Source organism: Grammomys surdaster, unplaced genomic scaffold (assembly GCF_004785775.1).
Source record: "Grammomys surdaster isolate TR1022 unplaced genomic scaffold, NIH_TR_1.0 333, whole genome shotgun sequence".
NCBI classification, from domain to species: Eukaryota; Metazoa; Chordata; class Mammalia; order Rodentia; family Muridae; genus Grammomys; species Grammomys surdaster.
In genome coordinates this window covers 379,555-394,077 of record NW_021604752.1, presented here as the reverse complement: position 1 = coordinate 394,077, position 14,523 = coordinate 379,555, and the positions used below count along the sequence as shown (strand labels likewise).

The window sequence follows — 14,523 nt, the reverse complement described above, 5'->3', positions numbered from 1 at the left end:
GACTCTCAGAGTGGGAGGCAGCAGTGTGTCACTGACTGTTGGCTCCTAGGACTCTTTTCTCCTATTGGGTTGCCTCACTGCCTTGTCCTAGTGTAGCTTTGGGGTGGGGATTAGGTTTGGTTTTCTCTTGGAGGTTTGCTCCTTTCTGAAAAGAAACTAAGGGAGAAGGGAGCCTGGAAAGCTGGGAAGAGTGGAGAGAGAAGAAAGTCAGTATGTATTGTATGAGAGAAGAATCTATTTTCATGAAAAAAAAAAAAGAGAAATTCTAAGAAAATGGAAAAAAAAGAAGTCTCAATATTTAAGTAAATATACAGAACCACAAAGTAGCAAGAAATTAATTTCTCTTACTCATCACTGGAAGTTTCAGGGAAATATATATTTTTTCTTACTACATACTATAAATTTCATCTTGCAAAGTACAGAAAAATAAGTTGGCTCATTCAAGGATGAAGAGGGCTTTGTGGGAAGGTTAAACATGACCTTCAATTGTACCTTAGGCTAAAAAGTTTGTTAAAAGTGAAGGTATGCCTGTGGTTTTGCCCTGTATAAACCCACCTCCAAAAGGATCTAAGTGAGAGAGGCCATGGTGACCATGGGGCCTGGCATTAGCAAAATTGAAAATTCCTCTTAAATGAAGATTATGAGAACTATAACGTTATCTGTTGAATGCTCATAGGAAGTACATAGCACAGCTGTGCAGAATTCCACTCACGTTCTTCTGGCTTCATTTCAGTTATCTTTTGGAGCCAATTTTTCCATGTTTGGCAGTCACAAGGCTCATGTGCTTCACCAAGGCACTCCCTAAGAGACAAAACAGAAAGCCATTGAAAAATATTCCACATCACTGTCTGGATAAAAAAACATGGATGGTAAACACTCATCCAATCTTAAAACAGAAAAAATTAAGGTACAAATAAGATACAAAACATTTCAAAAGAGATTTTGAAATGAGAGTCCAAAGCTAGACAACTTCAGTCCAACCTTTAAAAATCAGTATGGTTATAGACTTTAAAGTTACACACAGACTACCTAACATCACTTAGTTTTGCAGGTTTAGGAGCTATGATTTTAGCCTCAGCCAGGCTTCTAATTCTTACTAGTGGAGGCATGTGTTCTGTGTTAGCAGCATCCCACTGTCTCAGAGGTGTGTTAGTGCTGGAGGGCAGGTCCCCCAAGTTTGTGGGCATAAGTAACTGTGTCTAGTCACCTCAGCCCTCAGTGCCGGAGTCACAGATACCTGCTATCCAGCAAGCACTTTATCCACACAGTCATTATCCCAGCACTGCAAATCATATTTGTATAGTTACATTTACCTTCAAAATCTCCATGATCAATCACAGATCCTTTTACAGGATCTCAGAAATTTGATATAAGCAACTGAAAACAGTAACCTATCACTGAGATTCAATTATATGTTATTTCTATGAATGTATTAGAACCTATGATGGTTTGTATATGCTTGGCCCAGAGAATGGCACTATTAGGAGTTGTGGCCTTGTTGGAGTAGGTGTGTCACTGTGGGCATGGGCTTTAATACCCTCACACTCCTAGCTGCCTGGAGGCCAGTCCTCTCTTAGCAGCTTTCAGATGAAGATGTAGGACTCTCAGCTCCTCCTGCACCATGCCTGCCTGGATGCTGCCATGCTCCTGCCTTGATGATAATGGAATGAACCTCTGAACCTGTAAGCCAGCCCCAATTAAACACTGTTCTTATAAGAGTTGTCTTGGTCATGCTGTCTGTTTACAGCAATAAAACCCTAAGAAAGAACCCAACTAGTAAGAAAGAGCCTAATTCATTTATAAAATTAGTCATCTTGATTTAACATTATGCTACATTGTGTACTAGAAAGTGTCATTAGGGAGAGATATTCCAAATGTATATTAACACTATTATTTACTATTATTATTTACGATGTTAGCACTACCACTACCACCTTCTTAAATAAAGATATTTGTAAAGATCAAGTTTGTTAAGAACTAAGAGGTTAATATTTCACTATATTAAAAATGCACTGATACTGATTTTACTTCATACTTCATAATTATCACTGAAAACTAGAAGTAACAAGCATTGTTGAGGACTTAAAAACTGGAACCTTTGGGCACTGCTGATGAAAATGCTACTGTAGATGTAGCTGTCTGAGGAACAGGTTGGTGGTTTTCTATAAAGTCAAACAGAATTATCATCTAACAAGTTCCCATTAGGTGTTACTGTATTACTGCTTTTTTCTTCACTGTAACAATGCAACACCAGGACAGAAGTACCTTAGGGAAGGTAGGTTTAACTTTGAAGTAGATACGCATCATCACAGTGGAGAAGGTATGGAGGCTGGGGTCCCACCTGTTACACAGCAACAACCTACTTCCTCAAGACAGGCCCACTTCGCAGAGGCTCTACAATGTCCCTAAACGTTGTATCAGCTTGGGACCAAGTGCTCTAATGAATGACCTTCATTCTCTAAAGGGAAATAAGCCAGATAAACAAAGATAAAAACTTCAGGATTTAGAGTAGGCCAATTCACAGAGAAAGAAAAGAAAGCAACAGTTATCAATGGTTGCTGGGGAGAAAAAGAGGGAGGATAGCTGCTTTAGAGTCATAGGGTCTCTAGGGGTTTTGAAAAAAGGTAAGATTCAGTGAAGCTGGTTGTGGTGATGCACCCTTTAGTCCCAGTACTTGGGAGGCAGAGGCGGAGAGACAGAGGTAAAGGCTAAGGCAGGCAGATCTCTGTGAGTTCAAGGCCAGCCTGGTCTACAGAGTGAGTTCTAGGACAGCCAGGTTACAATGATAAACTCTCTTTAAAACAAATAGGTGAGAGGTGGTAGCTGCAGTCAGTGCAACTTAATAGCCACTCAATACTGCTGGGTCATGCAAAACACAAGTGCATGTGTCACAAGTGCTCACTTGCATACTGATATCTGTGATAACTGCAAACTTTCACTACTACTAGTAGAGACTCTCACCTGAGATTAATAAATATAAATTAGTTCCATTAAGCTTTTTCACCCCTGGAGATTAAATATCATATTTACTATCTTCTCCTAGAAGAATCAATAATAGTATATTGATCTTGCTGTTAGGATATATTCTGAGAGTAAAATGAAAGAAAATCATGGAGGAAAACTCAATACTCTCAAACAGAATCTAAAGAAACCAAAACACTTCTTTAAAAGGCTGTAACTGCTTATCTATATGCACAGATAGCTCTCTAAGGCTGTGGCATGAGATAGAGACAGAAGTTCTTCCTTTCCAAAAGTCACAGGACAAAGGCTCACTGCTGCTGCAGAAGACAGCCCAGTCAGTGAGATTTTTTTCAGGGTGTGATGACAATTTGCCGGTTTCCTATGAACACTGAGAGTGGGTATAACAGGAGACACTTGTAAGAAGCTGCAGCAAGGACTGCAAAGTAGAGAGAGCGCCACAGTTGCTAGTTAGTGCTATCTTGAGCACTAAGCACCCAAAAAAAGAGGCTTGCCCTCCAAAGTACTGTAACAATGGCCAGATCGAGTAGCTGGATGATAATCTAGATTGCCAATGCAGCCCTGCTAATACCGTAAATGAAATTCTGTAAGAATTTTTGCTCTTCTGAGATGTATTTTGCTGTATAGCTGGCTGGTTTCAAGCCTGTGATCCCCCTGTCTCAGCCTCCTAAGTTTACAAGGAGGCAGTGCCATACCTTCCACCTAGAAATGTTTTAGGCACTACCATGCCTTCCATCTAGAAACGTTTTTAATTGGTGACTGCTGTCTGGCATCTACTGAAAGTGCATCTCAAAATGTCTATACAGCATGGTACAGAGGAGAATCTTGGTTAGATATCAAAGGAATATCCAAGAAAGTGTATAGGTAAGAGGTTATAAAGAAAGACATGTTTGTCTAAAAGTCTTCAGCCCTGGATGTTAACTAACATCAACAAAACAAGAAATGGCCCTGTGTTGAGTATATGCTAACATGCACAACTGTTGGTAGAAATATAAAATAGCTCCAAAAGGCTCTGAAAAAAAAAAAGCCTTCTACTTTCAAGCTTTACTACTTGATGAAAAAAAATTTCTCTCAAGAAGTTAGACATTCCAGTTATATGTCATTACAGAATCTTAGTAATAATCTATACTAAGTGAATTACATAAGAATAATCATTTTATAATTATTTACCTTTGCTAGAGTTCTGAGTCATGAAAGCAATGTTCTAAATAACTACATGTATGCACACTGATATTTTGTTTCTTGGTCAAATGAGATAAGAGTATCAGAAGATGTGATCATTTCTACTCAAAATTTCTGACTACAGTCAAAACATTTATCCTATATGACTAAGAAGCAAAGGAAGAAAAAGATTGTATATTAATGCCCACAGTGCTGTAGTAGACTATACAGAGATTCCAGAAAATTATGTAGCAGTCATATAGTCAAGTGATTAACAAAACTGAAAGGCAACAAGATTAAACTAATAACTGAGAATTTGAATTTGTCTTTCATAAACCTAACTTCATTTCATTCAAGTCACTGGCTTTTCTTCCCCTCAGGCTGACATTCAGAAAATGATTCAGTGTGGCAAGTTCTCTGCTGCCCTTCAAATGATTTGCCAAATGTGATCTAGTCCCATGTGGCCTTTCCCAGATCCCAGCCTGGAATGGAATTCAGGCTAAGCCCTGTCTCGGTCTTTCATCTTCCGTGAGTCTCGGTCATTAGCAGCCTGATGTATCAGGGCAGCAGAGAGTAAATCGGTACGTTTCTCCAGAGGTTGAGAAGCTTACCATTTACCGGCACACACGTGCTTTATTTATTTTTATGCTACAGTTCTACTCTCAGTCTTTCTATCAGTGAGGCAAAGTCAGTAGCAGTGATAAATAAAAATGTTTAACTGCAAAGATGAGAATTTTTTCTTTTAAATGTTTTGAAAAGTTACCTTTAAGGCACGTGAATAGAACTTATTGCTAAGAATTTTCTTGGTATTTTATTTTTTCAGTCTCATTTAGCCAGAAAAGTAGTAATCTGGTATTGTTTTCTTAATTACTATATCCAAACTCTAGTAAGCAAACTTTTTCTGTAAAGAGGGAAACAATAAATGCCTTACACAACTATGTATTCATGGTCTTTGTGGCAACACCTCAATTCTGTGTCACAACTTCATAACAGATACAAATATACATAAATCAATTTGCACAGAAGGCCTTAATTGTGCTCCAACAAAATTTCATCTTTAAAACTAGGTTTACATAGTAATTTGCTGGCCTCTAACCTCCAATGTTTTTGTTAATAGTAACAGCGGGAAACAGACATGATGGGACAGTTCCACAACTGTGCCTTTTCACTATCAGCAGTGCTATGATTGGATCGTGACTTAGAACACTAGAGTTTTCATCTTAAAATTTAAAGTGTACTTAAGCTCAGCTGGTGAAGGCACTTGCTATCAAGCCTGACAACCTGGATTTGATCCCTGGAACTGAGAAGGTACAGGAAAGAACTGCCTCCCATCAGTTGTCCTCCGACTTCACATGTGCACTATCTATACACTGTGAGAGCTCCACATACATACGCAACATGCATGTACAAATACATAGGTAATTTTTAAAAATGAAAAAGTATACTTATACAATATTTGATAATTATGGAAATAGATAAAAGGCAGAATACTTTTTCTGATAAACTAATTAAGTAAAAAAAATTAATCTACTCTGAATAAATGAGAACACTGATTAATGAAAAACATAAAACCAAGTGAGCGCGTTGAGTGACATATCCTTTGCAATATTAATTCATCATCAGGTCAGCCTTATTCAGTACTTAGGAGGCGCTAGACACTAAGCAAAATACAGGATATTTAAAGGCTGTAGTCACAAGCTCTTAACTAGGCTCACACTTTATAGTTACCTAAGAACTCATTTTGGGAGAACCTGAAGTCCAAGATGAAAATCTAGAAAAGACTGCTTAGTCATCCTAAGAAGCCTTGGCTTAGAACAGTTGCCAAAGGCTTATAGTTTATGAAGACATGATACTATGAACTTTCCAACCTACAGTTAGCAATTTTGTTATTACAGAGTAAAAAATGGGCTCTAGAATTAACAGTGGTTAATTCCATTTCTGCTATTTCTGAGCAGTACAACACTAAGTATCTCTGAGACTGAGTTTCCTTATGGATAACATGGATATAACAGTATGCAATCCAGAGGATTGGAAAAATAATTCAATTAAATAATATAATCACATTAAAAATGATTCAGTATGGTGGAAATATCATGCCCACAACAGTTATGACCTGTTTATTACACTTTCTTAAATTACTAAAAATAATACCAAGTATACTACAATTTAAAACCTGATTCAAGGTTCAAAGTATGTATAAAAACTATCAGCAAAGTATTGAGGCTGACTCCAGCCTGTCTTATACTAACCAGCAGAAGAGGTGTCCTTTGCCGCAGTCCACAGCAGGGGCTCTGAGCAATGGGAAGCTGAGGGTGTCAGGCCCAGACGGATTGGACCCCTGTTTTGTCAGCCTGACTGCTCTTTCACAGCCTGCGGTAGGACACCATTTAATGGCAGGATTATTTTCAACAAAGGCCTGTTTAAAAATCATAACAAGAAAAAGCAGGAAACGATTTTAGCTGCAAATTCTAAAACAGTGTATCTCAACAGTGACTAAAAGCAAATCAAAGAAAAAACAATACTAAAAACAGTACTGGAAGGTTATGTAAATACTTCAGAATCAAAAATGTGGCAATTACCTTAAGTAATAGAATGATTTTCAAATCCTTTTTTCTTTAATCTAAAAACCAGGCAAATGACAATAAGGTAAAAAATGCAATTATCTGCATAAATAATGTCTAACTTAAAAATGATTTTTTTTTTTGTCAGGAGCCATCAAGCTAGTAATTAGAAGGTGATCTTCCTGAGATGGGTCTACCTTGAATTAAAATATACGATGGTGCTCTGGTAGGCAAGGCCCAGGAGAAATTCATTTTAGGAAAGATTCCTGCTATTAATATGTTTCCCTGTTATTATTAACTATATATAACAATCACTAGGTCTTAGCCCACCCTTTTGAGACAATCTCTGCAGAACAATGAAGATCTACTGTCTTGTAGTGATGCTATATAGGCAAACAGATGATTTCTTAAACCTTAATGATGATCCTACAAGAATTCCTAAATTTATAGTAATTATTAAGCTCTTCTAATAACGCTTCTATTAAATTCTTTCTGATGTCAAAACTGCAGTGAGAACTCTACTACTCTTTAGTGTCATGAGTTACTTGCTTCCGAGATAGCAAGCAGTTATCTATTACTCAGAGCACATTCCAAAAGGTTGTAAAACCATTAATCAAAGGTCACAAAAAAGGAACTAACGATTTATTATAGGTGTTAGGACAGAAGATAAAATATTGACTGGGTTTATCTATACAAAACTTCACTAATAACTTATCTATGGCTTTTAACTCTCAGTACACCTGTAGAGCTATGATAGACAATGAATGTCTAGCCAGATAACTACTCCTAATGGATATACATGTAAACATTCTTTGTTGTAAACTTCTAATTTGATTTATGATTTGAATTTATGTGTAAACTTCTGATGAACTTTTTACCATGTGATCATGTATTCCGAAAGATGAAGAAGTGCTGAGGACAGAGAGGAGAGGATAATTCTCTGTATCCCCTCTTTCCTTAGCATTCTCCTTGTCCCGCCTTTTTTTCATTCTGTTTATCTCCTTTTTCTTACAAGCCCCTTCTCCCTTTTTCTTAGAAAACTTTCATAGTAAACTTTTTAGAGAGAACTTAGAAATAAAAGCTAAACTCATTTTTGCCTAAGCCAGCGGCTTTTAACCCTCAGAACGTGCAAGAAATCTTTTAAAGATCCTTTAGAAGCTATCAACAAGCATTTAGTATAGTTAGAGAGCTAGAATGTCTGGAGACCATCAGTCTTTAAAGCTACACTGGAGTCCAACTCTGTGTTTTTCAACCTGCTCTAGTCCAGGAGGCTCCCGGCAGTTTGCCAACATTCTGTGTTATGCTTTTGATTAGCTGTAAGCAAAAACTTGTGTATAATTATGTTATATTTTAATGCTAAATTTCTAAATGTTATCTTGACAATATTATAAAAAATTATTACAACACTTTTTACGCCAAAGAAGTAAGACATTATTAAAGATAATGCAATAGTATTTAGAGTAGGAAAAATCTATACAAAGCAACTGAAATAAAAGCTTTAAGTTACATATACAAAATTTTTTTCATGTTTCTTATTACTACTAAATGAAAACAGAGGATAAAGGACAAAATATAATTTATTGTATTAGCTATTAATTGGAATAGAAATGATTAATTTCTAAGTTAATATTTTTGTTTGTAAATATTCCTCTCAGGAATATAAAATATTGTTAGGGAAAGAGTAGGTTCTATGAAAATATGTATTTTGAAATTTATTTTCATCAATCAGTTACAAAAAGGGACAACGGCTTTTTTGGGGGTGGTTATGTTTCATTTTGCCTTTTATACTTACAAAATGCTGGTCTGCCTCAAAGTTTTAATTAATAACACCATTACTATATACTTTTTTTTTCTGGGAAAGACAGAGAACATTATTTTGTTTATACAATACCTTAATATCAAACTGTAGGTATCGTTTGTCCATCTCCTTGGAAACTACACTTTCTATGACATCTACAGGCACGAGTTGAAAGCACTCATATGCAGGGCAGAAAATGTTATGGGCTTCACCTTCTTGAATTTTCAGATTTAAAAACCTATTAAAATATCAGAAAAGAAGAGGATGTAAGTTATTTGTACATATTAAGAATGTTTTCTTTTTTGAAGATTTTCTATGAGAGTGTGATTAAAATAACACCAAGAGCTATATGGTGTTACTCACCATACGGCATTCACCAAGACCTGGGTTTACTTTTCTTCCCTCACTCTGCCAGACACTGCATATGGTGTTGTAACTGTTATTTAATACCGACTATGTACAAGCAAGAAACAACAAACATTTTAACTGGATTTTAATGGATTTTTTTTGAGACAAGGTCTTATGAACCCTAGAAGGGCCTTTAATTTACTATATAACTGAGAATGTCCTAGAACTTCTAGTTTTCTTGCCTCCCTTCACATATGTTGTTCAGATATGTGCCGAGCAGAGCAGGTTTACATGATACTAAGGTTGGAACCCATGCATGCTAGCCAAGCACTCTAATGAGAAACAGTCCTAGCTGTGGATTATACTGTAGTTAGCAATTTTAGAGAAAAAAAAAAGGAAAACAGGTAACTAAACTGAAATGGCCTGGTATCATGACCAACAACTTTGATTTTTCTATCATCTTCTTCCTTTAGTGCTGTCTATTAATTTCACTGTACTTAGGAACAGGGGGGGGGGAACCAAGGGAGACTTAGAAAGACTGCATTAGACATGAGGCTTAAGTCTGACTACTCGGAAGAGTATCTTTGTGTGGATAGAAAGAGTAAATTCCTTTTGCATCGCTGGCACAGATGCCTCAGAGCATCTGGCTACAGTGACAATGCAGAGGGAGGGTAAAAGTGGAATAGATGGGCTTCAAGCTTTACAAGAGCCTTTCAAAACTACTCTTCATTAAAAGCCAAGTTTTATGTTTCTACGTGATGCTGAAGAGTGTTTTTAAAAACTGTTTACATTTATTTATGTGCATGAGGTGGGGCATGCACACTAACTGCAGTGCGCACGTAAAGAGCAGAGGGCAACCTGCAGGAACCACTCCTCTCCTTCCATAGTGTGGCTCTGTGGAGTCACACTCAGGTCACCATGCTTAGAGGGCACATGCTATTACTTGTGTATCAATGACCCAATTTGTTTTACTTGTGTCTGGTGTGACAAGAGCTGCCATGGATCAGGTGGAGAATGGTGAGTAGATGATATAACATCAAGGGAAATATTAAGAACAAAATTTAAACCTTACCAAATTCTTTTCTGGCTAGTATTTGGTAAGAATAGGGGATAGTTTCTATGATACTAGTTATATGAGGAAGGTCATTAAAGGTCAAAAAATTCAAGTAATTCACAGGCAAGGTCAATTTTCATATCAGAACAAGTCCAACAACCACCAATGGTAAAACCTAGCTAGCACTCCCTCAGACAATACAGTTAAGACTTTGAAACTAAATACCTAGAGAAAATTTTCTGTTCAAGAATTGTGTCAAAAATTATCTAGTTTGTGAGTTTGACTCTTGTGAATTAGTTGACTTGTATTAGCTACACTGAATTAATCCCATTAGATTTAAAAGTCTAGTCTATGTTTAAAATCTAAAACAAACAGGTATACTTATTTACTCTGACTTTTTGAAAAGCATTTCTTTCCCTCCAAATGAAGTCTTGCTCACACTGTTTCAGAAAACATAAAAGTACACATAATGAAACCAGGACACAGATTAGTCCGTTACGCGCGCGCGCGCGCACACACACACACACACACACACACACACACACACACACACACGCATACATATATATTCAGGAGTGAGGGAAGGTGGGAAGAGGAGGATAGAGAGGCAGAAAGAGATGTGCAGGTACATGTAAGTGTGGGTGCATTTGTATGTGTGTGTGTCAGAGAGAGAGAGAGAGAGAGAGAGAGAGAGAGAGAGAGAGAAAGAGAGAGAGGGAGGGAGGGAGAGGGAGAGAGGTGTGTATGTGTGTGTGTAGGACAGATAATCTGAGGTGTCATTTGAGAAGTACTATCATCCACCTCCTTTGAGGTAGAGCCTCTCACTGTCCTGGAGCTAAAGTGCTAGTGTTTTAAAAATGAGGCTGGACTGGCTGGCCCAGGAGCTTTTCTTCCTCTAACACTGGGTATGTAAGTGCATGCTAGTATGTGTGTTCTAGGTTGTGAGCTTGGCTTCCAATCTTGGGCAACCACTTTACCCATTCTCGAACCTAATGAGTAAATTTGGGAAACTAACTCATTATCTTGATTGTGGTGATAGTTCCATGGTGTACACATATGTCTCAATTTATAAACTAATTTATTTTAAATGTATAGATAGATATATAGCAATTGTACCACAATAAAATTGTAAATAAAACAATACAAAACAAAAGCAGCAAACCACCAGGTCTTTGCTATCTCATTCATGTAATGCTCCCCACATCCCTACTACACTTAGTACTCAGTTCATGAAAAAAATAGTATTACAGATTTTCTTAGATACATATATTTTGCTTAAATCATTAAATAAAAAGTTCTGAGTCCCCAGAGACAGTAAGATACTATACTGTTCATTTATACTGACCTGTATTTGTTTCAAAAACTGTCTCAAAAAGTTCAAGGTAAGACATGAGAATGTATAAATCTAAGACAGATTATAAAGAGGAAATGAGAGAAAGCATGAGAAGAAAAATATCTACTGTAGTACACACCCAATCTCTAGTGTAGACATTTGAGTTTAGATTAACAAAAGAGAATTTCAATTATCTGCATTCTTACTGATTTTCAAGGCAATGTGCCTGCTTTAAAAAAAATTCAGAGGCCACCAATGCTTAAAATTCTTCGGATATAAGATAGAAATTGATTCTTGATATTTAGGTACACACCTCAAATTTATATTATATGTAATGTAAAAGAAAATACTAACAATTGTTTAGTTATACTTTTCTTGACGTCAAAGGGGAAAAACAAAAATACTCTTTCTCTGTGAAACAGTACATTTCAGTGTAACTAAAAAAACAATATAAATGATCAACATCATTAAATACTGAAGACAAACAATTTCATTACCAAATCAAAAGTGCTATCAACTAGTAAGAGATGAATAAGCTGCTCATATACTCACGACTCCCAACAGCCTCTACAAAAATCGTGTCCACAGGGCATATCCACTGGATCTTCAAATACAGAAATACTGCACATACAAATGTCACACTGGAGATGTACAAGAAAAATGACTTAACAGGGTCAGACTCCGAAGAGAAGCAATACGTCAATTTTGTTCAATCATTCAAAGACAAAAATATTACAGTAATTATAAATCTTTTTTTCCACCTTTTTTTTATTGGATGTTTTATTTACATTTCATATGTTGTCCCTTTACCCCAGTTTCAAAGCTACAAGGTTGACTGTCTTTTTTATATTTCTCATTTAACTAAGTTTACCTATTAATCAGCATTGAGCATTAGGGAAAGGGAAATGTAAGAAATAAATCATTAGCATCTATTCAGGTCAAGATCACATAGCATGTTACAAAGTAACCACTTCAGCATGGTATCTTTCATTCTATGCACACTGTGGCAAATACACAGGAACAGAGAAAACTTTGTGTTTTGAACACAACAATTCAGGATACTAAGAGTGGCAACTTGGGTTGGAGATGTGGCTCAGTGGTACAGTGCTTGCCTAGCAGGGCTGATCATCTGAGTTCAAGTACCAGCATTTCTTAACTCCCCACCCCAACACACACACACACACACACACACACACACACACACACAGAGAGAGAGAGAGAGAGAGAGAGAGAGAGAGAGAGAGAGACACACACACACACACACAGACACACACAGACACAGATACACACACAGACACACACACACACAAAATAGCAAGGTAAAATGTTCAAGCAAGTAAGTCTGACACAAAACTATGTTATCTTCAAACATGACTTTGGAGAAGCAAACTTTGTTACAAATGTGAAATACAGAAACAGCATTTTGCCTTCCCAAATAGTTCCTACAATAGACAAAGGGAAGCTTTCTTATGTATTACAACTTTCCATTGGCTAAAGCAGTCAAATGCATCATAATCGCCTACACAGCACAGCAGCAGGGTGCTGTTTGTTTATTACACACAAGGGCAGGACTGTTGCCTGTTAAAGGAGAAGCATTTATTAAGGAAATGTACTGAATGAACTCAGAAATTTGCTAGAACCAGCATATGATCATTAAAATATACTATAATACTTTAAAATATTAATGTTCAGTAAATTATTTTAAATTTTCATTTTAGGTTAAGAATACATACTATAAACAGTTTTAGTATCTCAGTATGCTTTATTTAAATATATTGAATACTTTTAGGTGAAAATGTAGTATATGGTTTTTCCAAACTGTTTTGAAGTGAGAAAATATTTTTGCTTTTTAACTTATAGAGAACACAAAATCATTCTAGAGTAGTAAGAATTTACAAAAGCACAAAAATAACCAACCCTTCAAAACTAGGTAAGAGATTCAGTTACCGTAATACAAACAACCACTCCACAGGACAGTATCACATAGTTTAAAAGTGGAAAGACTAAAAGCTATGGGAAGTATAGTAAGCCGTACCAAGCTGGTATCTAAATCCCCAGGAGAGAGACTGATTTCATCTGGAGAGGTGACAGAGGACCGTGTAGTCCTTGGAGTTCTTGGGGAAGGCAGCGTGTCCCAGGCATTGTACCCGCTTGGTGGTGGAGTTGGCATCTGCACACCTGACCGTTGGCAGCAGTTCTCCGGGTTGGACATCCAAGCTTCAAGCAATTTCTCCCTGTCCCAATCTTTAGGGAAAACAAAACAGATATCTAAGAAAACCAGAAACTACAATATTTTGAAACCTACTAAAATTGAAACAGGATAAATGAAGAAGATAACTATGAAAGCATGTCTAGGTTGACCAAAGTTAGTAATATTTTAAAATGGAATTGAAACTACTATTACTAGAACCACTTTGTTAAGAATGTTCTCAGAATTCCTAATAATTTCTACTATTATTTTAAGTAGATGTTCCACTTAGAATTTACTAATTTTTTTGGTAGAGGTTTAATTTAGCCACATTCCGCTTTTAGTACATAATTTTGCAAGGGCCTTCACATGGTCTCTAGTTGTAAAATGGTTACAGTCCTAAAAGTCATTTGGTAAAGAGTCTGAAAGTAGAAGGACTTCCCAAATAAACTTGGTTATAAATAAAATTTTAGTGAGTTAATTTAGCTTAATATGGATTAATTTAGAACAGATAATCTTTCTGTGAATATTTATAAAATGGTTAAGTGAAACATTATTATAAAGTCTAGAGTCATAAAAATCCAAAATTAAGTAAAACTAACAAGCTAAAATATTCAATAATTTTGCTTGAGGTTGTATATATAACATTTATTATATACATCAATTTATTTCTCCTATAAAGTTATCAGTTACTATTTAAACTGAAGAAACTAAAACCCACGGAAGTTATTTAACTTACCTAAGCTCAGAAAGGACTTGAAACCTCTTTTGGGATTCCAAGAGTGTGTTCTTCCCACTACCACACTGTCAAGTATATTGAAAATGCACCCGCAATGTAAAACAGAATGATATAATCTAGTCATACACAAGAACCAAAGCCAGCCCACTATTGTAATACCTGGACAGTCATGTCTGTCTTAACACTAACTGCAATTGCTAATGGAATCAAGGTAGGTATTGATCAGTAGATAAACAGATAGAGAAAACACCCCTCCCACATACCACACATACACACACTCCTAGACCCTTACCCCCCACAACAGATACACACAAACACTCTCTCTCTCTCTCTCTCTCTCTCTCTCTCTCTCTCTCTCTCTC

At 36.5% G+C, this 14,523-nt stretch overlaps 1 protein-coding gene across 1 annotated transcript in view; it reads right to left on the bottom strand.

Annotated features, from left to right (window-relative positions):
- Positions 1–647: 647 nt before the first annotated feature.
- The window catches only part of Ankib1 (ankyrin repeat and IBR domain containing 1), a 78,348-nt gene continuing 64,472 nt past the window's right edge, over positions 648–14,523 (bottom strand). Inside the window, exons 6-10 of the mRNA XM_028778285.1 lie at positions 13,270–13,478; positions 11,787–11,875; positions 8,593–8,737; positions 6,390–6,556; positions 648–801 (exon numbers count right to left, since the gene is read on the bottom strand). Coding sequence (XP_028634118.1) covers positions 648–801; positions 6,390–6,556; positions 8,593–8,737; positions 11,787–11,875; positions 13,270–13,478 — 764 coding nt within the window. The remainder of the gene's footprint in view (positions 802–6,389; positions 6,557–8,592; positions 8,738–11,786; positions 11,876–13,269; positions 13,479–14,523) is intronic.